The 25,335-nt window shown below is 51.3% G+C and overlaps 10 protein-coding genes across 10 annotated transcripts; 5 read left to right on the top strand and 5 right to left on the bottom strand.

Moving 5' to 3' along the window:
- Positions 1-5,331: 5,331 nt before the first annotated feature.
- On the top strand, positions 5,332-6,702 carry MIND_00156600 (Protein kinase domain-containing protein; the record flags this gene model as incomplete). Its single annotated transcript, XM_037358491.1, has 5 exons — positions 5,332-5,505; positions 5,557-5,841; positions 5,887-5,924; positions 5,971-6,307; positions 6,352-6,702. 5 exons carry the CDS (start codon positions 5,332-5,334, stop codon positions 6,700-6,702), a joined length of 1,185 nt encoding a protein of 394 aa, XP_037226401.1.
- A 555-nt stretch (positions 6,703-7,257) lies between these two features.
- MIND_00156500 (uncharacterized protein) lies at positions 7,258-9,340 on the top strand (the record flags this gene model as incomplete). The annotated part of the gene is made up of 6 exons (XM_037358490.1): positions 7,258-7,273; positions 7,325-7,534; positions 7,586-7,677; positions 7,731-8,061; positions 8,112-8,258; positions 8,307-9,340. 6 exons carry the CDS (start codon positions 7,258-7,260, stop codon positions 9,338-9,340), a joined length of 1,830 nt encoding a protein of 609 aa, XP_037226400.1.
- A 38-nt stretch (positions 9,341-9,378) lies between these two features.
- MIND_00156400 (GFA domain-containing protein) lies at positions 9,379-10,529 on the bottom strand (the record flags this gene model as incomplete). Its single annotated transcript, XM_037358489.1, has 6 exons — positions 9,379-9,645; positions 9,697-9,897; positions 9,951-10,022; positions 10,073-10,168; positions 10,216-10,481; positions 10,526-10,529. 6 exons carry the CDS (start codon positions 10,527-10,529, stop codon positions 9,379-9,381), a joined length of 906 nt encoding a protein of 301 aa, XP_037226399.1.
- A 1,452-nt stretch (positions 10,530-11,981) lies between these two features.
- On the top strand, positions 11,982-13,360 carry MIND_00156300 (Hemolysin-III channel protein Izh2; the record flags this gene model as incomplete). The annotated part of the gene is made up of 7 exons (XM_037358488.1): positions 11,982-12,354; positions 12,401-12,418; positions 12,466-12,656; positions 12,702-12,756; positions 12,803-12,892; positions 12,940-13,147; positions 13,195-13,360. The coding sequence occupies 7 exons, from the start codon at positions 11,982-11,984 to the stop codon at positions 13,358-13,360; spliced, it is 1,101 nt and encodes a 366-aa protein (XP_037226398.1).
- Positions 13,361-14,536: 1,176 nt separating this feature from the next.
- On the top strand, positions 14,537-16,350 carry MIND_00156200 (Cytochrome P450; the record flags this gene model as incomplete). The annotated part of the gene is made up of 5 exons (XM_037358487.1): positions 14,537-14,866; positions 14,927-15,179; positions 15,236-15,324; positions 15,378-16,122; positions 16,172-16,350. The coding sequence occupies 5 exons, from the start codon at positions 14,537-14,539 to the stop codon at positions 16,348-16,350; spliced, it is 1,596 nt and encodes a 531-aa protein (XP_037226397.1).
- A 607-nt stretch (positions 16,351-16,957) lies between these two features.
- Positions 16,958-17,597, bottom strand: MIND_00156100 (Nascent polypeptide-associated complex subunit beta; the record flags this gene model as incomplete). The annotated part of the gene is made up of 3 exons (XM_037358486.1): positions 16,958-17,217; positions 17,274-17,450; positions 17,531-17,597. 3 exons carry the CDS (start codon positions 17,595-17,597, stop codon positions 16,958-16,960), a joined length of 504 nt encoding a protein of 167 aa, XP_037226396.1.
- Positions 17,598-18,016: 419 nt separating this feature from the next.
- On the bottom strand, positions 18,017-19,589 carry MIND_00156000 (uncharacterized protein; the record flags this gene model as incomplete). Its single annotated transcript, XM_037358485.1, has 3 exons — positions 18,017-19,047; positions 19,094-19,240; positions 19,286-19,589. The coding sequence occupies 3 exons, from the start codon at positions 19,587-19,589 to the stop codon at positions 18,017-18,019; spliced, it is 1,482 nt and encodes a 493-aa protein (XP_037226395.1).
- A 1,260-nt stretch (positions 19,590-20,849) lies between these two features.
- On the top strand, positions 20,850-21,580 carry MIND_00155900 (ADF-like domain-containing protein; the record flags this gene model as incomplete). Its single annotated transcript, XM_037358484.1, has 6 exons — positions 20,850-20,883; positions 20,937-20,995; positions 21,046-21,205; positions 21,248-21,339; positions 21,386-21,499; positions 21,551-21,580. 6 exons carry the CDS (start codon positions 20,850-20,852, stop codon positions 21,578-21,580), a joined length of 489 nt encoding a protein of 162 aa, XP_037226394.1.
- Positions 21,581-21,622: 42 nt separating this feature from the next.
- On the bottom strand, positions 21,623-22,500 carry MIND_00155800 (N-acetyltransferase domain-containing protein; the record flags this gene model as incomplete). The annotated part of the gene is made up of 7 exons (XM_037358483.1): positions 21,623-21,742; positions 21,792-21,824; positions 21,872-21,921; positions 22,010-22,049; positions 22,098-22,277; positions 22,325-22,402; positions 22,459-22,500. The coding sequence occupies 7 exons, from the start codon at positions 22,498-22,500 to the stop codon at positions 21,623-21,625; spliced, it is 543 nt and encodes a 180-aa protein (XP_037226393.1).
- A 165-nt stretch (positions 22,501-22,665) lies between these two features.
- MIND_00155700 (Protein kinase domain-containing protein) lies at positions 22,666-24,027 on the bottom strand (the record flags this gene model as incomplete). The annotated part of the gene is made up of 5 exons (XM_037358482.1): positions 22,666-23,007; positions 23,052-23,388; positions 23,435-23,472; positions 23,518-23,802; positions 23,854-24,027. The coding sequence occupies 5 exons, from the start codon at positions 24,025-24,027 to the stop codon at positions 22,666-22,668; spliced, it is 1,176 nt and encodes a 391-aa protein (XP_037226392.1).
- Positions 24,028-25,335: the final 1,308 nt, after the last annotated feature.

The raw sequence follows: 25,335 nt of genomic DNA, 5'->3' as shown, positions 1-25,335 counted from the left end.
TCTACTAGCAGACCTGCCGATGATGAAGAAGTGACCACCAACAACGGCTTTGATGACAACGTCTCGGCATGAACTCGGGCTACCTCTGGCATCGACTACATCGTTCACCAGCAGAAGTACGATTCAACAATTGTTGTTCTTGTTTGTGTGCCTAATTGTCCATCAATTCTTAGCTCCCGGTTTCAAGTTTTCGCGAGAGGCGGCGATGAGTGGGCGACTCTTCCCGAATTTCCCAGTGTGGACACTACGGGCGGATATCCATGGACTCCAAGCTTTCGACAAACGGCAACTCAGCACAGGGGAGGGCAAGGGGCAGAGGGCGGCCTGGGTGGGGGCGTTACCGGGACTCGGCTTAAACGTCTGATGGTCTGATTGATCGCCTGATCTCGATCGCCGATACCGCACTAGCGCCCGGGTTAAGCACTTTGCGCGCCTTGTGTCATCAAGTGCTCCTCCATGGGTCTGCTCGTCGCAAAAATACTGGCGTTAATGTTACGGAAGATGTCGCTCCACTCTGGACTACTCTCAGCGTGGTATCGTATTCCAATTTTTCATGGTATTGTAACAACAAGTATTCAACTTCTTGGCCAATTGTTGGGAGACTGAGAGCGTTGAGAACCACTCTTGCCATTATGCAGTGAACATGCTGGACCTTTCTTTACACGCGGATACAGCCTGGTACAACAGAAAGGAATTGAGTTGGCTCCTCGGTCGCTTCAGATTATCACTGGGCTCTCAGGACTTGAGCAATGAGATTTGCGAGACCTTTGTGTGACCCGACGCGACTGTCACATCGTCACCGTTTCTTCAAACCACCACCATTCTCGCCCGACGCCACCCAATGCTGCCCCAAACCTCAACATCCTACGCACCCTCAACTTCCTTATCACACACTACTCTCACAACCACAGCCACAACCACAACCACATTACCCCAGTCCAACACCCATCGCATTCGGCGGCCAACAGACCAAGAACGTAAGTATTACCTGCGTCATCAAGAACGTGATGCCTTCTACGATATTGTTCCCGCGGATTCCTCGCCATTACTGGCTACAGGTGTTGGACGGGCGAGACAAGAACATGCTGGACAACTGGCAGATTGCTGGTGACACCGATGTCAACGTATTTCTCGCTCACATACAGGCCTCGCTCTACCTGGATAGCTCAGTTCGTCAACGTTTGGTGAGTGACCATCGCTACCCATCTATTAATATGAATATGTGTTGACTGTTTCCAACCCCAGACTGCTCGCCGCTCTCTGGTGTCGAATTCGACCTTCCATTCAATTCTGTCTCATCTTGGCGCCACGCAAGCTCCCTTCGCCAAGACGATAGCAGACGCCTTCGAAATCTACCTTCATATGTTGGCGGACTACGACTTCTCCCTCGCCAAAGCATGGATGGACGATATCTTCACTGACCTCATCCACATTGTGATGGCTCCTCGGTCTACTAATCAGTAAAACTACAGGTCGGTCTTAGGCATCTTTGAGATCTTGGGCAAGATCTCAAAGATGCCTAAGATGCCCAAGATGCCTAAGACCATGGTCTTGGGCTAAGCAGATTCATTTGTCTTGGGGATCTTTCCCAAGACGAAAATGGTCTTGCAAAGATCCTTTGCATCTTGACCAAGATCACCAAAGCTCAACCAAGATGTGCTCAAAGATGCTCTAAGACCAAATGTAGAGTAGTGAAAATCACATATATTAATATTGTGCTACATATAGTGTACACGGTACAATGAAAAGGCACTTATTACATGTCCCCCGGCAGCGGGTGGCGGGTGGCGGGTGGCGGGTAGCGGGTGGCGGGCGGCGGGCGGCGGGCGGCGGGTGCTGGAAGGCAGGTTAGTAACTGGATATGGCCGTGTGCGGAGTACTCGCCAGGGTTGGAGAGTGAGACGCTACAGGGAGATGGTGGGGGAAGGGAAGGAAGAATTGCAAAAAATCGGTATCATTTTTTGCGACGTGGCACTGATGTGATGTGACAGTGACAGATGCACGTGCGCCGGCTAGGGACTTAGCATATTTCAACGGTCCACCAATGTGCTGAACCCTCTCAGTACATGTCCCTCTATATAAGTGCACAACTTGTTGACAAGGTTCTAGGTTGCTTTCAGATGCCTTTAACAGCTTACAAGGCCAATATTTCTCAAGTGAATTTTCCTCTTGCCAAGACGCCAATCCAAAGATCAAAGATGGTGTGTCAAAGACCAAAGATCACCTTTTCCAAGCCCAAGACGCCGAAAGACGCCTTCCAAAGACCAAAGACCCACTTTCAAGACCAAAGATGTCTAAGACGGACATGTAGTTTTACTGATGTAAGTGTGTCATATTTCCTCTCCCCCCGCTTCCTCTAATCATCCTTCAAAAGATCAAGTCCAACGGTCAACTTGAAACGAAAAAGGCAACAACTAGGTGAAGATGAAGATGGCAATCGCAAGCCGAGCAAGAAATGTCCAAGGACAGCGAGACAAGTGACTCCAAACAACCAAGAACCTGCTTATTGGCGATATTCTCCCCCGCCTTCTCATCAGCCAACGCTACAACTCTCGGCCACAGACCTTGATGCCTTATCTCAGTTATCACTCGAAGATTTCCGGGTAAAACTCCAAGGGCTGTCGCTTTCCGAGTTGTTTGATGTCTCTTCCAACCCTCCACCTTCCTCAGCCATCAAGCGCTTACTTACAGAAACGTCAACTCGTTCTATGGATTGCGGGCAAGTGTTGTTGGCGCGTGACATCCTGGCTGTTCTTTCCCTTGCCTCATCCAAGTCACCCGTACCCAGCGGCGTCCCTGGCGGTGTGTATTTCGGCTTTCCCTACCCTGTAAATTTCATCACTTGTAGGTTATGCATGAGGCAACCTATGACAGCTACGACCGCATTTCGCATCTGGCTGACCTTCTCAAGATTCCCAAGTCGAGTCCCTCCCCCAAGTCCGACTTTTCCTCTCTGTACATGTTCATAGCAGAGGAGGAACGAGCTCTCCCAGTCCATGAGACTTGGTTATGGCGTCTCTTGCGACCAGCCAGGTTGATTGTCGCCGCGCATGTCAAGGACATCAAACCTAGGCCACTAGCAGTCAACAATGCTCCGGGGCGAACACGAGAAGTTTTGGAAGCAATTTTCAAGCTCGGGCAAGAGCAAGTACGTTCAATCCAAGTTGTTGAGATGGTGTTTTTCATTTTGCTTCAGCCATAGTCGGGCAGTCTGCTCAACTGGGACTGTCGTCCGGCCTGCGCAATGTCACGCAATGCCCCGCACCACTAGGATCGACCACAAGGACATCGTTCACAGGTCATGAGCGTCTATAGAGTCTGCGAATAATTTTTGGACTGACTATCACACAATCACACAACTTGAATCTGAGTCGACTGTTCTTTGCTTGTCATTCAAAGCGACGTGCCGATCCATTGACTTCCTGCCACGCTGTCCCTGGCCCCCTTCTGCGACTGAGTCCTCTTTCGCAAATGCTTCAGAGCATTTTTAGACTGAAGTGTCTGAGCAGTTTTGATATTTGCACTCATGCGTTTCTGGATGAGGAAAGTAATCCCCTGTGTCCGCCTCCCGGCGAAAGTGTGCTGCCAGTCATTCAAGTCAACGTAATTTCATGGGAGTGGAGATTAGATAGCAGTAGTTGATGTAATCAAGCAAGTACAAACAGGACTTCATGATCAAGAATGACTACTTACATACCATCCACTATCGGAAGCAAGTCTTCACTATTAACAATATATCGCTGGCCTACCTTCGGGCCATGAACTATTTCAACGTGATACTGCGGGTGCTTGAACTCGTCGTTCCAAACCTGTCAAATGCACTGAGAGAGTTGACAGACAAATTCCTAAGCGGCATACAGCATCCAAAGGCAAGAGATGTGCGATGGCCCAATCGCCTTCCTCGGTTAGCAGCTTAACAACGTCGTGCGAGCGCGGTCAACTTGAAAGCAATCAACGATCGCAATAGGGCTTACTTGGAACATCCGCCGCTCCACTGCGGCGAAGAGCAGGAGGGGCAGAAACCCGTCGCAAACTTGGTGTTTGTCCCGTGTGGTGATTTCATCAAGGTACTCGAGATATTGTTCCGTCTGGGAGGTGCGGTCGAGCCTCACAATGTACGCAGAACCATACTCATTGAACTGGGTTTTCGATTAGAACGCATCAATACGCGACTGGACGGACATTAGCGCTCCATTGCATTTGTTTGACAACAACTCCGTCCTGCCAGCTGCTCCAATACCTTTTCCCCTTGGTGATGTCACGGTGGTATCAGCGGACGCAAACGCGGGTCCCTAGCTGCATGATGACGAGGTGAGGAGGCCTCGCAGTCGCAAACAGAAAACTCACTGCAAATTCACCCTGGGCTGGAATGTTTGTTTGCACGAAAGGCGGAGGAAGGTCTAGGGTGGGGAATAGCGAGTCTGGAGTGAGAAGAGATGGCGGCAAGAATGATCGACTTTCTGCAGGCAGACCGGATTTCAATGCAGGTTCGGTCATGGCATTGCTCCCATCGCCAGAAGTCGAATACGTGCCCCTCGAGTAAGGTGTGGGCTGTCTCCCCTCGGCCGTTATTTTAGCATGAGAGCGGCGACGCTGAGACTCAGCAATGGGTACGGGCATAACAAAACGGAAAACAACGATAACAAGGCACGTTGTGGGTGTGGAGGAGTCAGATCCCAGTCTGGCAGGCTGCTGTCCATTGTGCCTTTTGTACTTGTCGGTTTTTCTGAGTCACTGCCAACACACACAGCTGATGGGCAAGGCTCCAATACATATGGGTATATTCGTGTCGCACCAGCGAACACAGTCAGATCTGCGGGACAGCTGCAATCAACTTGATTCTATGCGCGGCAGAATGCAAAACTCACAAACACTTCGCTCCCATGGAACAAGGTTTTAAACGCAGCCGCTTGTCAGGGAGTGACTTTGGGAAAAGTCGGCAATGATGGGACCCACAGGCAACCACTAACCTTGGTGTCTGTTGCATGGCAAAAAGAAGCGTGGAACAGCATCCATTAGGCGCCAGTCGCAAGCCAATGTTCGAGAACAATCAGGCCCGTGGCCTAAAAAGGTGACTTGTACTGGTCCAAGTTTGGTAATTTCAGTTTGGTTTCGTTGATAGAAGGCTTCTCCCATCAGCTGCCCTCCCACACTGAGTGTGGCGTATAGGATGCGTCAAGAGCTCATGTTTCCGGAATCAGCTAGATCGACTGTTCACGAAGAGTTGGTTGAGGACAACAAGGCAATTCAATATCACGTGCTGATCACGCCCTGACTCCCGACCACCTGCAGGCTCATGCGTGTCTGTTGTCGGCGTTATGCTGAGCGTAAATGTCTGCCATGCGCGATTACCACCTATTGGAGCGCTCGACCCATGAGCTGTACTGGTTCGACCGTCGCGACTTCTTAGAGACTGCAGGATACCGCCTCAGACCCAAATTTCATCCGGATTTTATACCAGATGTTGGTCGTCGCGCGTTGGAAGACTATGAAGCCACTCATTTTGTGCGTCTTTCAATTGCTCCATTGACTTTCTCTCCATTGACACCACCATAGAAGCGGACCTTAATGGATGCACACCGGATGTCAGACAACAAACCTGTCATGCTTAAAACCGTGCTCACCAGTGTACACCCTCACGAAGTCGAGCTTGCTGGCCTGTTTTCCTCTCCTGAACTTGCCGGAAACTCCCGAAACCATTGCATACCTATCTTGGAGGTTCTTCAAGACCCAGAGGACTCGGACAAACAAATCATCGTTATGCCACGACTCATTGACTTTTGCCAAACCAAATTCGACACTGTGGGGGAGGTGATTCATTGCTTTCGACAAATATTCGAAGTCAGTGACGCTTCGCATCTTAGTGCTTCAACTAACTTATCCTAGGCCTTTCAATTTATGCACGAAAACTTTGTCGCTCATCGGTATATGCGTGAACACTCTCCGTTGACATTATCTAATTGTGTGCAGGGACTGCAGCCGACTCAACATCGTTCAAGACCCTTCCCGTCTCTTTCCTTCTGGGTATCACCCTGTGCATACCTGGCAGTCTGCCACGTCCGATTGGCCTGCTCGTTATATCACCCGCACGGAATGCTGGCCACGTTATTTCGTGATCGACTTCGGTCTCTCGAGACAATATGATCCCTCGGACGGGCCGCCGCTCGAATATGTCATCATGGGAGGCGATAGGTCGCCTCCGGAATTCAAAACCCACCAGCTGTGCAATCCATTTCCGACCGACATCTATTGCTTGGGCAACCTTTTGAGGAAATACTTCCTCTTCTCTCAGAAAGACAAACTCCAAGTGTGTGTCTCGCTTTCCACAAGTTTTTAACTTAGATTCTCTAGGGTATAATCCGTCCATCTCTTAGTTTCCTGGAACCCCTGGTCACTGAAATGACGTTACTGGATCCCTCGATGCGACCCACCATTGGGGAGGTTTGCGAGCGCTTCGACAAACTGTGTAGTGGCTTGACCTGGTGGCAATTACGTCAGCCAGGCCAACGACATTCATTCCGTTTCTACCAACGCGTACGCCAGGTCTGGCGGACAATGTTCTTTGTCCGTCCGATTCCGCGGTACACTCCTCGAGCGGATCGACCACGATTGAGCAAGGAGTTGCGTGATTTTTACACGCAGATACCGCTGGACAAGGGTGATTTTCTCTGGCCAGAATTTGAAAAGCCTTGTGCTTCCTAGGTCAGAAACGGTCATCCTCATGTTGATCATATACAGCTATTGTACCATTTACCACCATAATGTCTACAGTAACCATATTCAAGTTTAGAAAGACTACAATTATTATCACGACGACAATTATACTGTCCTAAGACTCCGCATAACAAAGGACACCTAACGTTCGCTCCTGAGGACTGTTGAATTAGTACGCAATGCAGACGTCTCCACTGAAGCTGCTCTCGTTACAAAAAAGTACAGAAACCTACAAAAACTGATCAGTCTGGTCACATCACCACAGAGTCAACAGAGCAGTCGCAAGCTATGAGGGCCGTCGTGGTCGCTTTCACTTGGGAGCGCTGGAAACCACCGACGGGAGGCTTTAAGCCATCAGCGCTTCAAGCGCTCTCTCAACGCCACACTATACAGTCCTGACTTGTCTTCCGCGGATCGAGAATCAGCGCTACAACCTCCAGCTTGAAGATGGATGACAATTAAACGCTCACCGCCCATACTTATATGATTGCGTGACTGCGCAAAGTGCGAAATTCTCACCTTCTCTAATCCTCCTGCAACGACATGCTTGGCTCCGCGGGTATTTGAATCTCTCCTTCGCTCATCACTTGTTGGTTGACCCTATACGTAGTCCAGGCTATTCTGTGTGCCATCCTTTGCTTCACGCTTCTACCAAGCTACGCAGCGGCAGACTCGGGCCAGTTGCCCAAATGTTTGGCTGATATTCGGAGCGGCAAATTCGGTGACGATGGTATTACTGACAACAATGGCAATCCGACAACAAACTTTTCTAATGCAACTGCTATCACATACGAAAAATGTCTTGAAGCTTGCGGGGCGGGTAATTCGCTCTGTTAACGTTGATTTGCTATGGGACTCTGATAATCTTTAGGTGGCCACATCGTTGCCGAGTGGTCATCTTTCTCGCAACAACTTTCTGCGTGGTTGCTGCCATGGCTTGCTTTACTCTCACAATTTCCTTTCGTGAGTACGCTACACTTGGTCCGCCCTGAATGGTATATGATGTTGTCTTCTAGGGTTGCCGACGGAGATGGGACAACCTGATGTCCATTTGTCTGACGTTTGGCAGTCCATGCCTCGCAGCATATTCTCTGATATTGACCGTGCTAAACATTCGATGGGTTGTCCGACGATTCAGCCATATCAGCTACCCCAACAAAGATTGGGCAGCCGCAGTCCTCTTAAGCCTGCAACACATGCCGCTCCATGTACGGCGTACTGTGACCGTCGACAAGGGCGATTATCCCTTGTTAGCTTCTCTCATCGTTTTGCCGGAGAACAATCGGTGGTGGGAGAGACTCGAGAAAAACCTCAACTATGCAGACCTCAATACCTGGTCAATCGCCAGTATGCTCCAACTATTCACCCGTTTTTACTTGTCTCAAAAAGTTCTCAAGGTGTGAGCTCCATTGCCTGGGGCATCATCACCTATGCTCTGACCATGGTCGATGCGTTCACGAGCATATCAAGTGACGTCAATAACAATGGACTGGGGACATCTGGTGTCGGGAGTCTCTGGCTATGGATGATTCCGGTTATCGCAGGTTGGCATTTTGTCATGTCATTTTACTGGCCTTATTCTCTATGAGCAGGTTATCTCCAATTGTCTCCTCGGTGCGATTTGAAGCGTGTAGAAGAAGTCCTGAACGATGCCAACCAGCTTTGCGTAGTGGCAGGGCCGAATGGTGTCACCCATGCTAGTATTGCTATCGGAGCATCCGCGATAACTGTTCAAGAATGTACCGAACACAGAACCCTTCATGCAGATCACCTGGCGACTGCTCCCGTCTACAACTACGTGCGCATCTTCTCCTTCGTGAAGGTGGTAGAAGCGATTGCATGCGCCTTTGAAGCTGCTTCCGAGCAAGTCCAGAAGCAAAGAACTGTCTCAGGAATCGATTGGGTGCCATTGACAGGCGGCGTCCACGAAGGGAATCGACGTGGAACAAGCGAGCAGGTGGAGCAGTATTGTTCTCCGCGATCAGCCTTGAAGCGACGGTCGCATTGGGAATCTGGGTCCGGGGTAATAAGCCGATTCTTTATCGCAGCAGTAGCTGGACTCACACTCCAATGGAGTACAATCGGCGGCTCGATCATAATCGGTTTTTACACACCCACCGTCGGTCTTGGTTGCCGCTCAGCAGCATACCTTCTTTACGCCGTCGTAGCAACTCTTGTTTGGGTTCTTCTCGTCACAAGCGGTTTTCTCGCCCACTTCGCCGTCCCACATGCATTTAGACGGCAACGCACCAGCCACAAAGCTGCAGAACGCATTTCCATCTTCCTTCGCCGAGCTGCCAAGGTCCTCGCGACCCTCAACACGCTATGGATTGTCTTGGTGCTCCTCCTCCAGTTCAGCGGCTTCCTCAACCGGTGCTATTGCAATTCGGACGTAATTGGGTTAGGCAAGCGCGCGTACAACGTTATGCGTCTGCTTCCCTCTGACATTCCAGGGATGAAGGCCGCTTGGATGGCCGGAATCCTGTTGGCAGTCATTAGTACAGTTGCCTGGTGGATCTTTCTCGTTTTGATCTTCACCCCACCCCCGCGTCCACATCGCACAATGACGGAACAACAATCGATTGATGCCGGCAGATTCCGGATCAAAACAGAGATTTGCACTTAGATATCTTAACCAAGAGTTGGACGCAGTGTAATGTAATTCTATCCGACTTCGTACTTGGGCAGCGTTGCAACACCATTATGAACCCTCGACGGTAAGTCGCGATAATCCAGTCCGTGAATGGTTCGAACATTGACGCCCATGCTTGCCGCTTTGGCAGGGAGGAGGAATCGCTCCCAGACAGGTACAGCACAAGTCGAGCAGAATGCATGAACTACCTGTTTGCGGCCAAAGGTATACTCGGCGAGGGAGACACCGGAAGCGATCGCAAATGCGGAGACTGGCGGGTAGGTCCACAGGACACCGTTCTTCATTCAGTTCATCTTCCGGGTGTGACGCTTAATGAAGAAGCAACGCACCCTGGAGCAGATACTGCAGTTGCAGGATTTTGTCTTGTCGATCGGCGGGATCCGGAGAGTGTAAGAAATGCCTCCACAGCAACAACTTCCGCGGTAGTGATCGGAAGTCTCCAAGGTCGCGAGAGCATCCGGTGGGGCGTCTTTGCGGCACGAGGAGGAGATGACGGGCCACGAGCTGTCGAAATCGGCCAATGCTCGAACCTACTAATAGTTAACTTGGCTCTGGACCGTGACGGAAGAAGCGAGTCGCGGACATTCACAAACAGCACCCGCGGGGGCTCTTCGGCATCACAGCAGAGCAGAGAAGTCCCGCACGTAGAGCAGAACTGTGGACTGTTGGCGGAGATGCATAGACAGCAATCAAGTCATCGCTGACCTTATGCAGCGTCGTTCCATTCCGATAGCCTTTCAACAAGCTCACGTCGCCCCTGAGCACCTGCAGTGCAAAAGGCTGGGCCCAGATACACGCATTCTTGTTTTAATTACCGCTGTTGTTCTCGAAGGGAAGGGAACGCATACGAGCGAGCACAACGGGCAGCCGCAAGAGAACAGCGCATTAGGGACGCCGGGACTCGACTGAAGCTGAACAGAGAATTTGAATGCAGCACAGTGGCAGTTGCCAGGAAGTGAGGGCGAGTCATTTTCAGAGGTTGTCGTCATGGTTCGCGACAAGACACTTGTGGCGTTCCCGAATCGGGACACGAAAATGGTTGTTTTGATTCTCGGGGATGAAAACACTTTCGATTGCTCTACGCATGCATAACAAGACTGAGTACAATCAACGTCTAATCATGAGTAAGAAAGAGCATTGTGCAGAGAACACACGTACCCATCTAAAAAACAAACAAATACCAAACCAAACCAACGCTCGGAAAGCGCGATATAAAGCCCAAAAATTGGGAAAATCAGACCCAGATAAGTCTGAGTTGAATGGAACGGAAGGCTCCGGAGTCTTTGCCGCTCGCTGCGACTGGGAACGGACGATGGGGTCGAAGCTTACTTGGGTACCAGCTATTCCTCGTACGCCGAACGATTCTCGGGAAGGCGCTTGTACCATGCATATTAGTTCAACAGCATATACATGATGGTCCATGGTGACCCGACCAGTCCAAGTAAGCCGTGAGGCATACTTAAAGACTATTTTGGACCTTTTTGACCAACATACATTGCACCGATGAACACATGGAGACAAGAAAACCACCCGGAAGCGCTACACAAGACCGTGGAACGGTAAAGAGAGTTGTTAGCCCCCTCCGGTCAGAAAGACACCTTGGGCGCCGATAGAAAAGACCGGAAAATAAGCAAAAGACCGCTATCGCCAGCCATCCCAACAAAGGGGTGACTCTGCAGACTTGGATTCGCTCGACGAAGTTGAACTAGAAGTTCTGTGTGGAACGAGCATCGCAGCTTCAGTCTGGTGGCTTGTCAACACGTGACTTGTCGCCTCAACTTACGAACCACATCGCATGGACACTGAGCTCGACGCCAATCCGCAACTTATTCGCGTCTCCTTCATGCTTTGCATCGTGCCAGATGCCATATTCCTGTCCTCTAACCTCGGCAACCAACCTGCTATTTCGCTAGCACTTTTGACCTTTCTTCGTTTTTCGGCTGAAGCCTCTTTTTTCATTGATAAACCCGGCTTGCTTTCAACGCTTCCTCGCAATTCACCGCCCATTATGCATGCATTACCAGACTTTCGAATCGGATCTTCATCGCACACCGAAGCTATTACACTCGACCATGCGCTGCGTTTAACACCTATTCCAAGTCTTTTGTTGACTGATAAAACTCTGGGATTCACGACATCGTGTGCCATGACATGCTGCTGTCTTACTTTTAGATGTCGTTAGTTGAAGAGAATTCATGCGTTCACGCTACCGGCAGATTCTCGTCGGCTCAAACCCTTCAAGTTCACTCTCTTTTAACTTCGTCTTCGATTGTTCCCTGCCGGTGACTTGATTCCAGACGGCCAGTGCGAATCCGCTGACATGTTTCTCGATGCTCATCCAAAGATCGTCACAGTGTGCTGGTCGTCATATTGCGCAGTGCGATTGATAAACTAAGCTTGGATTTTATCCAGCGGAGCCGCCCATGAAGCGTTGGGAGTTCATTCAATGTACTGGAGCTTTGCCTTTCATTGCGTGCGATTAAATCAGCGCTCAATTACCCATCTACGCCAATGGGATGCGGTTCTAGCAGTAAAACCATGAACACTGTCCGTATTTTAGACTGTAAATCGACTGACATCATGGACGCCTATCGGGTGTCTTCGGATATTGACAATGCCAATGATTCAGACTGCGGGCCGAAGAGCGAGACGAAAATCTCTGCGGCATGAGCGTGATAACCACCAACCCCGACCCGACGACTATCATCGCGCTAGGTGGATTGCCTTTGCTTCCTGGCATAAAGACCAGCCCAACGGCCCCCATTTCCCCCAATTTTCTCAACACTCTCTCTTCGAATCAATGGGCCACCGGAACAGCTTGGCAAACAGTCACACCCCCAAACCAAAACCCAAACTCTCAAGTTCTCGCTCCCGCACGATAGGCTATGCGGAGCTCCCTGCCTGGGCTCAGGACAACGAGTTCATACTGGGCGGATATAGGCGCATCTCGTACAATTGGAAGGCGTGCTTTGACTCGCTGTTTGGATGTGAGCCCCCAATCTTTGTCGGTTTTTCAATGGCTGATTTCTTTAGACTTGCACAACGAGACCGGTCAGCGCCGAGCCAACTCCATTTTTACTCCTGCTGAGCGACGATAGTAAACATCCACAGTCACCTCGCTGGCGGACTGCTTTTTGCCTACTTTTTCGCGACATATAAAGAGACATGGCTGCAACAATATCCGACTACGTGGGCCGACACACTCGCTCTAGGCATCTTCCTCGCATGCGCCATATTCTGTCTGCTTTCAAGTGCATTCTTCCATACCTCGGCTTGTCATTCTCAAAAGGTTAGATCGCTCACAGGAAAGCCGGCCATGTTTGACAAAGAATAGGTTATGGGCCAATGTCATGCACTCGACTATTCTGGCATCCTCATCCTCATCATGGGTACTGTTTCATGTCAATAACAAGCTTGGTTTCTCACCATGTCCAGGCTCGCAATGTTCTGCCATCCGATATGAATTCTTTTGCAACCCGTACCAGCAGGCATTTTACTCCATCTTGCTCATCTCCATCGGCTGCTGTGTGTGGTTTTCTACAGATTTGTTGCTGTGCCTCAACGTTTGCTAGCCGCGGCCTATGTTCTGCTCAACCCGACATATGCTACGCCCGCTTATCGTAGCACACGTGCAACCCTCTTTATTGCCCTCGGGCTAGGCGGCATCATCCCGGTCACACACTGCGTTATCCGCGATGGTGCATATACTGTCTTCATTGAGACAGGTCACTGGTGGCTGCTCTTTTCGGCCTTCCTGTACATCTTTGGTGGAATACTCTAGTGCGTTTCCGTGCCTGTCTTTTGACAACTTGTGACAAATCATCCAGCGCAAACCGCATTCCCGAGTCGTTGTCTCCCGGAACTTTCGACTACTTCTTTGCGTCCCACCAAATCTTCCATGTCTGTGTCCTTGGTGGCGTCGGGGCCCACTATACTTGCGTCTTGCGCGGCCTCGAATACTCCTATTCGCATTTAGCGTCATGTGCAGCTTGATTCGGTGCCGGCTACCCCGATCTTAGTGCCCCTCCTCCGGACTCCGAGAGGTCCCATATCCAACTTGAACATCTGTCATTTAATTTGCTAGACATGCTCGTTACCTCTCTCTGGGACGAGTATATGTATTTGTGCCGCACTGTCTCATTGCCAATATCACTCGTTTAGAACAAACTTGCCTCCGTTCACCAGTCCCGATTACTGATTGATCTCAACTCAGGTCAACTTGGTACTAGTGAGTGGTTTTTGTCAAGATCAGACATACTGATTGTGCGAGATAGACGCATCGCGCTAAACTTGTCATCGAAGCCAACGTTCTTGTTTGAGACCTCACGGAGGAGATGGGAGATGATCATTCCCTCCCGCGTTGCAACTTAACCCTCTTCGCTCACACTTGCAGCCGTTCGAACAAAGCCCGAATGCCCGCCGACAGCAGCACCGCGAACATGCAGTGCCCATTCGGAGGATTAACGGCAAGTTACTGAGATGAATGGGAGCTATATCGATGGCCTGCAACATTACCCGTGACGCGTCATACTACTCTTGAGTTCTATTGCGAAACCTGAGCTAATCTAAACACTTTTCTGCATTTAGGTGTGGCTCTGCCTATAGCCTAGCGCTGAGTCAGAGTCGTCAAGGCAAAACACAAAGCGAGGCCCGACTTCGATTTGGGGGCCTTCTCCGAAAGATGTGCCCGTCCCACTGTCGTGTTGAGAGAAGAGCCGGCCCCCACTACGACGCACCCGAGGCCGTCTAGTAACTACACGTGGGGTAACTTCGACGCTTCCTCCTTTGGCCTTCTCATCCTTAATTTTTGATCTGCTGTTGCAGGTCGTTCTCGGGCCCGCGCCGTTGCCAAATGGCATTGTGGGACCCGTGGGCTTCTTTCCGTCACCCTTCAAACGCAAAATTAAAAATCGAATCAAGATCCACCAATCCGATAGTCTCCATACGCCCTTCGCCACATAATACAATTCCTGACTTTGAGCTTTTTTGCTTCGGGCGAAAATGCGAAGGAGGTCAGCGGCGAAATGCAGTGTGTGTGTTTGTGCGTTTGATTTTAGTCACAGAACCACGATTTTCCGAGGGAGCTTCTCCTCCTGCAGGCAGGCAGGCGTATAAAATGGGGCCCGGTTGCGCCGTCAAGTAGCCAGCTTCTTCGTTTGTGCTTCTACGATGCCTTGCATTGTCGGTCTCTACCAAGCAGCGCAAACATTGCTCTCTTGGCCACTGTCGTCGCCATTGGCCGCGGCCACAAGTCCGGGGTCGGGCCCACACTCGATGTTCTTCGCGCTCGGGCTCGGGCTAGTGCTGCTTCTCATTCCCGTCCTCCTCCTTGTCTCGCCATTCCTCCTACACAGACAACCGCTGCCTAATGACACCCCACCCACCCTGCCGGGCTTTCAATGGACGCATATCAGCTCGTTCTTCCATCGCAGACACGACTTTCTCGCCTGGGGCTTCCGCGTAACCGGTGCCAAGATCTTCCAGTTCAAGCTCATGGGTGTATGTGACCCGGCCTTTATTTGCCCCTGGCTTTGGCCCCCTAGCTGAAACGGAGTGCAGAACACCGTCATTGTGCTCTCGGGCCCGGTGGCCCGGCGCGCCTTCTTTTACCAGAAAGGCTTCGACCTGACAGAGGGCTTCAAGATGCTTTCTGGCGCGGTATTACTCTTTTGTTCCAACGCTGATGGTGTTGTACTGAACCCAGCGCAGATTCCAATGGTGCGCGGTGTCACTTCTGGCATCCACACGAAGCGCATTGCGACTATCCACAAACGGCTGGCGAGTGTGCAGCGCAACGCGTCGTTGACGGAACGTAGGCTACTCTGTTAATCTGCTAAAAGCTTGCTGAATGAACTCCGTCGGTTATAGTGATACCTCACATTCTCGAGGACGCCCAGCGCGTGCTGGAGGGGTTTAGTGACACGGGGAGTTTCGATCCGTTCGACAAAATCTACTCTGTAGTATAATCTCGCCCCTTTTTCGGGACTGTTGGGGACTGATAGGCTTGCAGCTCATTTTCCAGACCACCGTGCGGAGCCTTTCGTGCCATGAAATTGCCGACGATATGGCGCTGGTTGCGCAGCTCAAGTCGCTGTACAGCCAGCTTGACACCGCCACCACCCCTGCAAGCGTATTGCTCCCGTGGCTCCCCTCACCCGCGATGCTCAAGAAACTGTGGGCCACGAAGCAGATCTACGATATCATCGTCCACGCGATCGAGCAGCGAGAAAGAAATGGGTCAGAGCGGAACGACACGCTGCAGATGCTGCTCGAGGCGGGCGACGACAAGCTCACGGTTGTCGGCTTCGTGATGGGCCTGCTTATCGCTGGCGCGCGCGCGACAGGGACCACCGCGTCGTGGGTCGTCACGTTCCTGGGCGGTCACGTGGACTGGCGCGACAAGGCGCGGGCAGAGGTCGAGGGGCTCTTGGCTGTTCATTCCTCTTCTTCTTCCCGAAATCTGGCTGCCCGACTGGCCGAGATCCCCCTCACCAGCTGGGAGTCCGAGATGCCCGTGCTGGACGCGGTTATCCGAGAAACTCTACGTGTTGCCCAACCACACATCGCGATGCGGCGGAATATCGGGCCGGACACGTATATCGACCAGACGCGCATCCCAACGGGGGCGTACGTTGTCTACCCCTTCAGCGACATACATCTGGATGCCCAACTTTATCCTAACCCTTGGCGCTTTGACCCCGCGCGGACACAGCCACAGACATCCTCAGACTGGGCTTATGTCGGCTGGGGCGTAGGTTTGTGTCTTTTGTTTATTTGAGAACAGGTTATTCAAAACGATTGCAGGCAAAACGACGTGTCTCGGCACGCGGCTCGCCAAGCTGGAGCTCAAGCTGGTCCTTGCGCTCTTCCTCGTTGCCTTTGACCACGAGGTGGAAGGGCCGATGCCGAGTCCCAACTGGAACGACAGCCTGATGTGTCGTCCAGCCGAGTGTGTCGTGCGGTATACGAAGCGGGGCAACTGAATAGACAAACTCCCACTAGACTTATTGACCTAGATTATTTTCCTTTTTGTTGGTTGTTTAGAATCGTGTGTTTTATCGTAATACGTGAACAGAATATAGACCTCGTCAAACTGCCGGATATGGAAATTTGTGGCTTTAAATAGAAGGACAAGACAGGATAAAGATATGTCGTCTACTTGGCTGTGGACACACAAAAAGTTAAGAGAAAGCTTCCTCTCTTGCATGAAGTTAAATCGAGAACGAACCAAGAGTCAAATGAAGAGACTATGGCCAAACAACAGCCCACCACTTGTTTCAGAAGAATGCTTCCCAGTGCATGGAGAGATGACCGTGCCGTCTTAGCAGTTACAACAAAGAAGGTGCAGTGCTAGCGAACACGGTCGGATTCGGGCCAAAAAAGGCCGGATTGAGCCAGCCTAAACGGAGAACGCGCACGCGACGCGAAAAGCGCTCCAAAGTACTCTTTCAAGATACTTTTCCCAATGATACGTTTGAGGAATGAGATGCACACGAAGGGGTTATTACACGAATGCAATGAAGAGTTTGTTCTGTACACGAAAGCATTGAACCAAGCGCTGTTGCTTTTTTTGTGGACACCACCCCGCGGCTAGTCGAGACTGGCCTTTGCCGCATCCTCGACATCAAAGTTCTCGACGAGGTCGGGGACGTCGTCATCGTCGTCATCTTCAGCGGCAGGCCGCGCGCCAGTTTGGCCCTGGATTGCCTGGTATGACTCGGCCAGTTTGCGCAGCGATGCCAGCGAATCGGGCCCAAGTTGGTTGAGGATGCCGGGGACAAGCTCGGTCAGCTCCTTGACGTGGCCGGTGCCGTAGACAGCGAGCGTGTTGGCGGGGAGGGCGGCGTGAACTGCAGCAAACAAACAGATTCAGTCAGAGGTCAAGTGAGGGCAGAACAACACACACCTTTCGGGGCACTAAAATGCAGGACATTGCCATCCTCTCTGAACATGTTCACCTCCTCGACCCCAGGAATCGGCTGTACGTTCAGCTTCTTCAGCGCCCCCTGCAGCTTCTTGTCGTCCTGCACCCCCGCGGGCTTCGCTTTTCGCACAACTTTTCGTCGGACAGTGCCCTTCCCACCTGTCGGCATATCAGCAAATCGATGCACAGTCTTTTTTTTCCTTTTCGCGAGTCAAGACGCGCAAGTCCGCTCCACGCACCGATCCGTGCAGCAGCGGCCTGGGCCTGGAGCTTCGCTAGCTTCTCGGGGTCGAATTGTGGCGGCATTTTGGGAGGGGTGGTCTGGTGGTGTGGACCGTAGGTAAGTAGAAAAAAAGCGTGGGACGCGCAGACGACAAGGGCTTGGGGATCAAACAACCGTCAACAGCCTCGGTGATTACTCAGAAGTGTGACCATAGTCAGCCACGATGTGGGTCCACGGGTAAATGGCACGAATAGTGGCGCAAGGTGTCTACGTGGTCTGTGTGTCGCTATAGATGATTCTCAAGGAATTTGGGAGGGTTGATTGTGGCATTGCCATCGATCATCGATCAAATTCAGTTTCTGAACTCAACGCGTGAAACAACAGGATAAATAGCGATGGATAGAGAAGAATTGAGCCCAAGGTTATCTGGACAGAGGAATGTCGCCAACACAAAGTCAGATGGATGGTTCTTGCCAGTTGTAAGCAAACGAACATTTGATCATCACCAGGCCGTCGTGATCCGATCTCTTCTTTTCACGCCCCGGCCACTGGGCGATAGGCGTGTGTGTGGCCGCGGAAGTGGGTCGACCATCAGGTTCAGAAACAACAACCAGACAATAGTGCAGACTACTGCCAGCAGTATTCCGCTCACCCAGGCAGCCTTCATATTGGGAATATCTGAAGGAAGCAGGACCATCACATCGTATGCACGCCTGCCGAGGCCGATGACATCCGAGTTGCAGTAGCACCGGTCGAGGAAGCCGCTGAATTGGAGGAGAAGCATGACCACGATCCAGACCGAGTTGAGCGTCGCGAGGAGCTTGGCGGCTCGACGACAATATATCGAAATGTGTTCTGCAGCTTTGTGGTATGTGCTGTGCCGCGGCCCGGCCCGGGGCGAGATGGCGTAGTGGGCAAGAAATGCGCTTGCAACGAGAAGGACCCAAACGACGGTTGCTACGGCGGCATAGAGGAGGTATGCCGTCGAGCGACAACCAAAGCCCACAGTGGGGGAGTAATAGACGATTATGATGGAGCCCCCAATTGTGCTCCATTGAAGCGTGAGGCCGGCGACTGCCGCAATGAGGAATCGACTTGACAATCCAGACCCCGATCCCCAATGCGACCGGCTGACCGACGGGAGTGGGGAGCAATACTGGACAATCTGCTCGCTTGTCCCACGTCGATTGGCTTCATGAACAGTCTTACCGTCACTTGGTTGCCAGTCTGCCCCGGAAACAGTTTCACGGTTGTGGGCTTTCTCCTTTGCGGCGTCAAACACACATGCGATCTCTTCGACGACGTTTACAAAGGAGAAGAGGCGCGCATAGTTGTAGATGGGGGCGGTGGCTAGTTGGTCTGCATGGAGCTCTCGGTGTTGTGCGTAGTTTTGGATCGTTAAGGCGGATTCTCCGAGAACAGCACTGGCGTTGACGACCCCGTTCGGTCCTGCGACAACACAAAGCTGGTTGGCGTCGTTTAAAACGTCTTCTCCACGATTTAAATCACATCGAGGGGACAACTGCAGGTACCCTTCTCTTATGTAAGCCTAGGAAGATGACGTGGAGCAATTACACACCAATAGTTATCGGGATCATCCATAGCCAGATGCTCCCAACGCCGGAGAGGCCCCCTCCATTGCGGTTCGGATCGCTGGAGATCGTCGTGAATGCATCCACTACAGTTAGAGCATACGCGACGATGACCCAGGAAATAGAGGTGACGCCTTTAGAACGCGTGAGAAATGGATCATGAGTCCATAAGTACATACTTGCGATCGACCATGAATGCGGGTCAGCGTAGTTGAGGTCTTTCTCGAGTTTTTCCCACCAACGATCATTTTCGGGAAGCACGATGAGCGAAGCCAATAGTGGGTAATCGCCTGCGTCGGTGCTAACGGTGCGCCATGATTTAAGTGGCATTTGTTGCAGCTTTGAAAGGACGAGAGTTGCCCAGCTGCTGTTTGGATAGTTGACATTGCGGAAGCGGCGGACAACCCATTTGATATTGAGGACAGTGAGAGTGAGTGAATAGCCTGCGAGACATGGACTTCCGAGAGCCAAGGAGATGGACATCAGGTTGTCCCATCTGTAGCGGCAACCCTAGAAAACTCATCCAATGAGGTCAATGTCTAGGTCACAGAAAAAACATTCTCACAAAGGGGAACTGGGAAAGCAGAGCCAACCACGGTAGAAGCCACGCAGAAAGCTGCTGAGAGAATGATGACCAGGACTGAGAAAGCGTGCTCCCGCCTATCAACAAAACGGTTCAATAGAGACCTTGCAGGGTTTCAGATACTCACCTGCCCCGCAGGCCTCAACACATAGCTTGTATGTGATGGATGTAGCATTAGCGAAATCCGTCGTCGGATGACCATTGTTGTCAGTGATACCATTCGCGCCGAATTTACCGCTACGAATGTCAGCCAGACAGCCAGATAACTGGACCAAGTCCGATGCAGAGCTTGATAAGGGCATCAAGCATAAAATGGCGCAGAAGATGACCCGAACTAATGAAGAGCATAGTGTAAGTAGCTGGACAAGCACTATACAGCTGGAGCAGTAGGCACCTCGAATAACGTGCATATTGTTCCAGTCCATTGATGAAGGATTGGGTGTTAAAGCACTTGCAAACTACGCCTAGCGCGATTTTAAAGGGAGCCAGCGTTGACTGTCATTCATCTTCGGGATGTAACTGCGGACGAGGACATGCACACACATAGAGGAGGCGCCCCCATTCAAAGAGGTAGCGTGGCGTTGATAGAGCGCTTGAAAAATCGGCGTCGGGAGCCGCCCATGTGGAAATGAGTGCGATGAGATCGAACAAAAGGCGAGTCGAGCCGACTGGCGCATCTCTGGACTACTTGGAGAAAGCCGCAGTAACATGTCCTTATGGCAGCAGTGAAATATGCATCGGCGCCATTATCAAGGTAAGGAAGGCGACGAAAACGTGTCTGTTTATCAGTGGGACTCCACAGAGTTTTTGACTCGCATAGGCAGCGCATTGCATAGAGACGCAAAGTTAGGAACCCACAGTCGTGATAAATTAATCACGATGTAGTTGAATTCCCATTCAATATTAACAGCATTGGATGTCTTCGGCTTTTAAGCAGTGCAACTTTTCAGAAGAGACAATAGAGACTAGGTTTGAGGGCGGCGGGTCAACAAGGCAGGCTTGATGGTAGCAGAAGACAAGTTCCTTCATTCCAAAGCCGTTTCACGAAAACTTCGACCAGACGTTGACAGTCTGAAGGAGAACAGATTTGGTGCACGTGACCTGCTATCTTCTCTTCCTTCACTCCGCTGTTGCTATAGACTTCGATTTGATTCGCCGCGATGGCCGACTGCACCGATCCCGCCATCGACGCTGGTATGCGCTTGTCCTTTCGTCGCCCCACCAATTCACTGACCTCTCGTTGGCAGCCTACCAGGATGTGCGTTCCGACAAGTCCGAGACAAACTGGGTACTGCTCGACTACGAGGTTCATCCCTTTCTGGCTCCTCCTATGCACCATTAACGAAGAATGGGCAGAGCGACCGATCCGACAAGCTTACGGTGACGGCGAGCGGCAGCGGTGGGCTGGCAGAGCTGCGAGAAGCGCTCGATGACGGGAAGGCCTCTTTCGCATATGCTCGTGTGAGCTATTCCAACGACAAAGAGTCTACACGAGAGAAGTTCATACTGGTGGTGAGTCGGCGCGATATCTTGCTCGCGTCACACTGAGCATGTCTAGGTTTGGATAGGTGTGTTTTCCTGCTCGGAAGAACTTGGAAACCGACCTCAATTGTGCCAGGACCCCAATGCAAAGTCATGCGGAAAGCCAAAGTGTGTTCTCCAACCAATACTCGCTACCTCAATAATGAGAATGCAGATATCGGTCCATGCCGCGGACGTCAAACAAACGCTGCGCGTCTTTTCGATTGAGGTTGCTGCCCGCGAGAAGGACGACATCAACCATGATGCGATTGTTACTCGGTTGCGGAAGGTGCGCTTTTCGCCCCCCGCCCATTTCTACTCTCTTACTAGGACCCTTTAGGCTGGTGGTGCTAGCTACGACGGAGTGTGATTGCTTGTGAAATACTTGCCCCATAATTGTACATCTCCCGCGTCAGGCCCCCAATTCTTTCAGATCCTCAATACCGCCTTCCTCCAACCTCATCCCCATCCACTCTGACATCGGCTTCGCCTTGAGCGCCTTTTCGTAAAAGTCGATTGCTGGCTGGTTCCACTAACGGTCTTGGTTCAAATCACTTTCCGACTGGACAACTTCTCGTTACCTTGAGAACGGACCAGTCAAGCCGCGCGCAGTTCTACGTTGGTTCAATATATCGGATGATTAGGAAGAAAAGAAACAAACCTTTTCTTGTGCGATTTTGCCGAGTTCTGCGAACAGCGCTTTACCAAGGCCTGCACAATGCCCCTCAGTCCACACCATGCTGCCCAGGAGAGGGTACATAATGCCGGGCGGTTGATACGATGGATGGGGAACACAGACCTGAGCCACGACTCTCGGGGGTGACGTAGAGGTCTTCAAGCTGCCGATTTGGTTCAGTTCAAAGCTCTTTTTTTGCGAGTGAGCAGACGTGCATATAGTCCAGGACGGCCAGTCCATCTGAAGAAATCAGAATGAATTCTAAGAAAGCGGCTTTGACGCACGTCGAGTAGTTGAAGAAATATAACGCGAGGCCAACGGGTCGCGGGTTGTCTTCCGCAAACGCAAGCAGCGCGTGGGCGTAAGGTGTTTCGAAGAGGTTTTTTCGTAGCTACGGGGATGTGACTATTGCGTCAGATCTAGCAACCAGAAGCGCACGAGCTCAGGCGTGGCAACCACCGATTCGGGCTCTTTCTCGAACGTCGCCAGCTCGATTATCAAGCGCAGGATGTCATCCTCAAGAACGAATGGCCGTTGGCACGAGATAAGGAGAAGGGGAAAATAGCGCGTACAACGTCATCTACGCGGGCGGGGCGGATTTGGTGGGCCGGCATGGTAGTAGAGCTCAAGATGAGTGACCGCGACAAGGGTAGGCCGAGTTCGGGACTCCGGGCCGGTGGCGGGAGCAATTACACGCCAATTTGTGGTTGGTCCAAAAACCAATTGTGAACTTGGTACAATATCTGTACATAGGCAACTCGAACACAACCGTTTCTGAGCTAGGAAGCACACGATTCTGGCCAGAGAAAATCGCCCTTGTCCAGCGGTATCTGCGTGTAAAAAGCACGCAACTCCTTGCTCAGTCGTGGTCGATCCGCTCGAGGAGTGTACCGCGGAATCGGACGGACAAAGAACATCGTCCGCCAGACCTGGCGTACGCGTTGGTACAAACGGAGTGAATGTCGTTGGCCTGGCTGACGTAATTGCCACCAGGTCAAGCCGCTACACAGTTTGTCGAAGCGCTCGCAAACCTCCCCAATGGTGGGTCGCATCGAGGGATCCAGTAACGTCATTTCAGTGATGAGGGGTTCCAGGAAACCAAGAGATGGACGGATTATACCCTGGAGAACCTGAGTTAAAAACTTGTGGAAAGTGAGACACACACTTGGAGTTCGTCTTTCTGAGAGAAGAGGAAGTATTTCTTCAAAAGGTTGCCCAAGCAGTAGATGTCGGTCGGAAATGGATTGCACAGCTGGTGGGTTCTGAATTCCGGAGGCGACCTATCGCCTCCTATGATGACATATTCGAGCGGCGGCCCGTCCGAGGGATCATATTGTCTCGAGAGACCGAAGTCGATCACGAAATATCGGGGCCAGCATTCCGTGCGGGTGATATAACGAGCAGGCCAATCGGACGTGGCAGACTGCCAGGTATGCACAGGGTGATACCCAGAAGGAAAGAGACGGGAAGGGTCTTGAACGATGTTGAGTCGGCTGCAGTCCCTGCACACAATTAGATAATGTCAACGGAGAGTGTTCACGCATATACCGATGAGCGACAAAGTTTTCGTGCATAAATTCAAAGGCCTAGGATAAGTTAGTTGAAGCACTAAGATGCGAAGCGTCACTGACTTCGAATATTTGTCGAAAGCAATGAATCACCTCCCCCACAGTGTCGAATTTGGGTTGGCAAAAGTCAATGAGTCGTGGCATAACGATGATTTGTTTGTCAGAATCCTCTGGGTCTTGAAGAACCTCCAAGATAGGTACGCAGTGGTTTCTGGGATCTCTGGCAAGTTCAGGAGAGGAAAACAGGCCAGCAAGCTCGACTTCGTGAGGGTGGACACTCGTGGACACGGTTTTCAGCATGACAGGTTTGTTGTCTGAAATGCGATGTGCATCCATTAAGGTCCGCTTCTATGGGGGTGTCAAGGGAGAGAAAGTCAATGGAGCAATTCAAAGACGCACAAAATGAGTGGCTTCATAGTCTTCCAATGCGCGACGACCAACATCCGGTATAAAATCCGGATGAAATTTGGGTCTGAGGCGGTATCCTGCAGTCTCTAAGAAGTCGCGACGGTCGAACCAGTACACCTCATGGGTCGAGCGCTCCAATAGGTGGTAATCGCGCATGGCAGACATTTACGCTCAGCATAACGCCGACACAGACACGCATAAGCCTGCAGGTGGTCGGGAGTCAGGGCGTGATCAGCACGTGATATTGAATTGCCTTGTTGTCCTCAACCAACTCTTCGTGCATGGAATAGTCGATCTAGCTGATTCCGGAAACATGAGCTACGCATCCTATACGCCACACTCAGTGTGGGAGGGCAGCTGATGGGAGAAGCCTTCTATCAACGAAACCAAACTGAAATTACCAAACTTGGACCAGTACAAGTCACCTTTTTAGGCCACGGGCCTGATTGTTCTCGAACATTGGCTTGCGACTGGCGCCTAATGGATGCTGTTCCACGCTTCTTTTTGCCATGCAACAGACACCAAGGTTAGTGGTTGCCTGTGGGTCCCATCATTGCCGACTTTTCCCAAAGTCACTCCCTGACAAGCGGCTGCGTTTAAAACCTTGTTCCATGGGAGCGAAGTGTTTGTAAGTTTTGCATTCTGCCGCGCATAGAATCAAGTTGATTGCAGCTGTCCTGCAGATCTGACTGTGTTCTCTGGTGCGACACGAATATACCCATATGTATTGGAGCCTTGCCCATCAGCTGTGTGTGTTGACAGTGACTCAGAAAAACCGACAAGTACAAAAGGCACAATGGACCCCAACAGCCTGGGATCTTGCTCCTCCACACACACAACGTGCCTTGTTAACGTTGTTCTCTGTTTTGCCATGCCCATACCCATTGCTGAATCTCAGCGTCACTGCTCTCGTGCTAAAATAACAGCCAAGGGGAAGCAGCCCACACCTTACTCGAGGGGCACGCATTCGACTTCTGGCGATGGGAGCAATGCCATGACCGAACCTACGTTGAAATCCGGTCTGCCTGCAGAAAGTCGATCACAAAGACCATTCTCGCCGCCATCTCTCCTCAGTCCAGAATCGCTATTCCCCACCCTCGACCTTCCTCTGACTTCCGTCCAAACAAACATTCCAGACCCGGGTGATTTTGCAGTGAGTTTTTGTTGACGTTAGCGACTGCGAGGCCTCCTCAACTCGTCATCATGCAGCTAGGGACCCGTGTTTGCATCCGCCGCTACCACCGTGATATCACCAAGGGGAAAAGGTATTGGAGCAGCTGGCAGGACGGAGTTGTTGTCAAACAAATGCAATGGAGCGCTAATGTCCGTCCAGTCGCCTATTTGATGTGTTCTGATCGAAAACCCAGTTCGATGAGTATGGTCCTGCGTACATTTTTTTTTTTTTGTATCCAGTTTATTTGGCCTTCGCCCTCGGGCATGGTAGCCATCGTCGTACACAACAAATGTATCTAT

This window comes from Mycena indigotica, assembly GCF_014461135.1.
Source record: "Mycena indigotica strain 171206Taipei chromosome Unknown Mind.scaff0001, whole genome shotgun sequence".
In the NCBI taxonomy this organism is placed as follows: Eukaryota; Fungi; Basidiomycota; class Agaricomycetes; order Agaricales; family Mycenaceae; genus Mycena; species Mycena indigotica.
The sequence above is the reverse complement of the archived record's forward strand: the minus strand, read 5'-3'. Positions and strand labels throughout refer to the sequence as shown.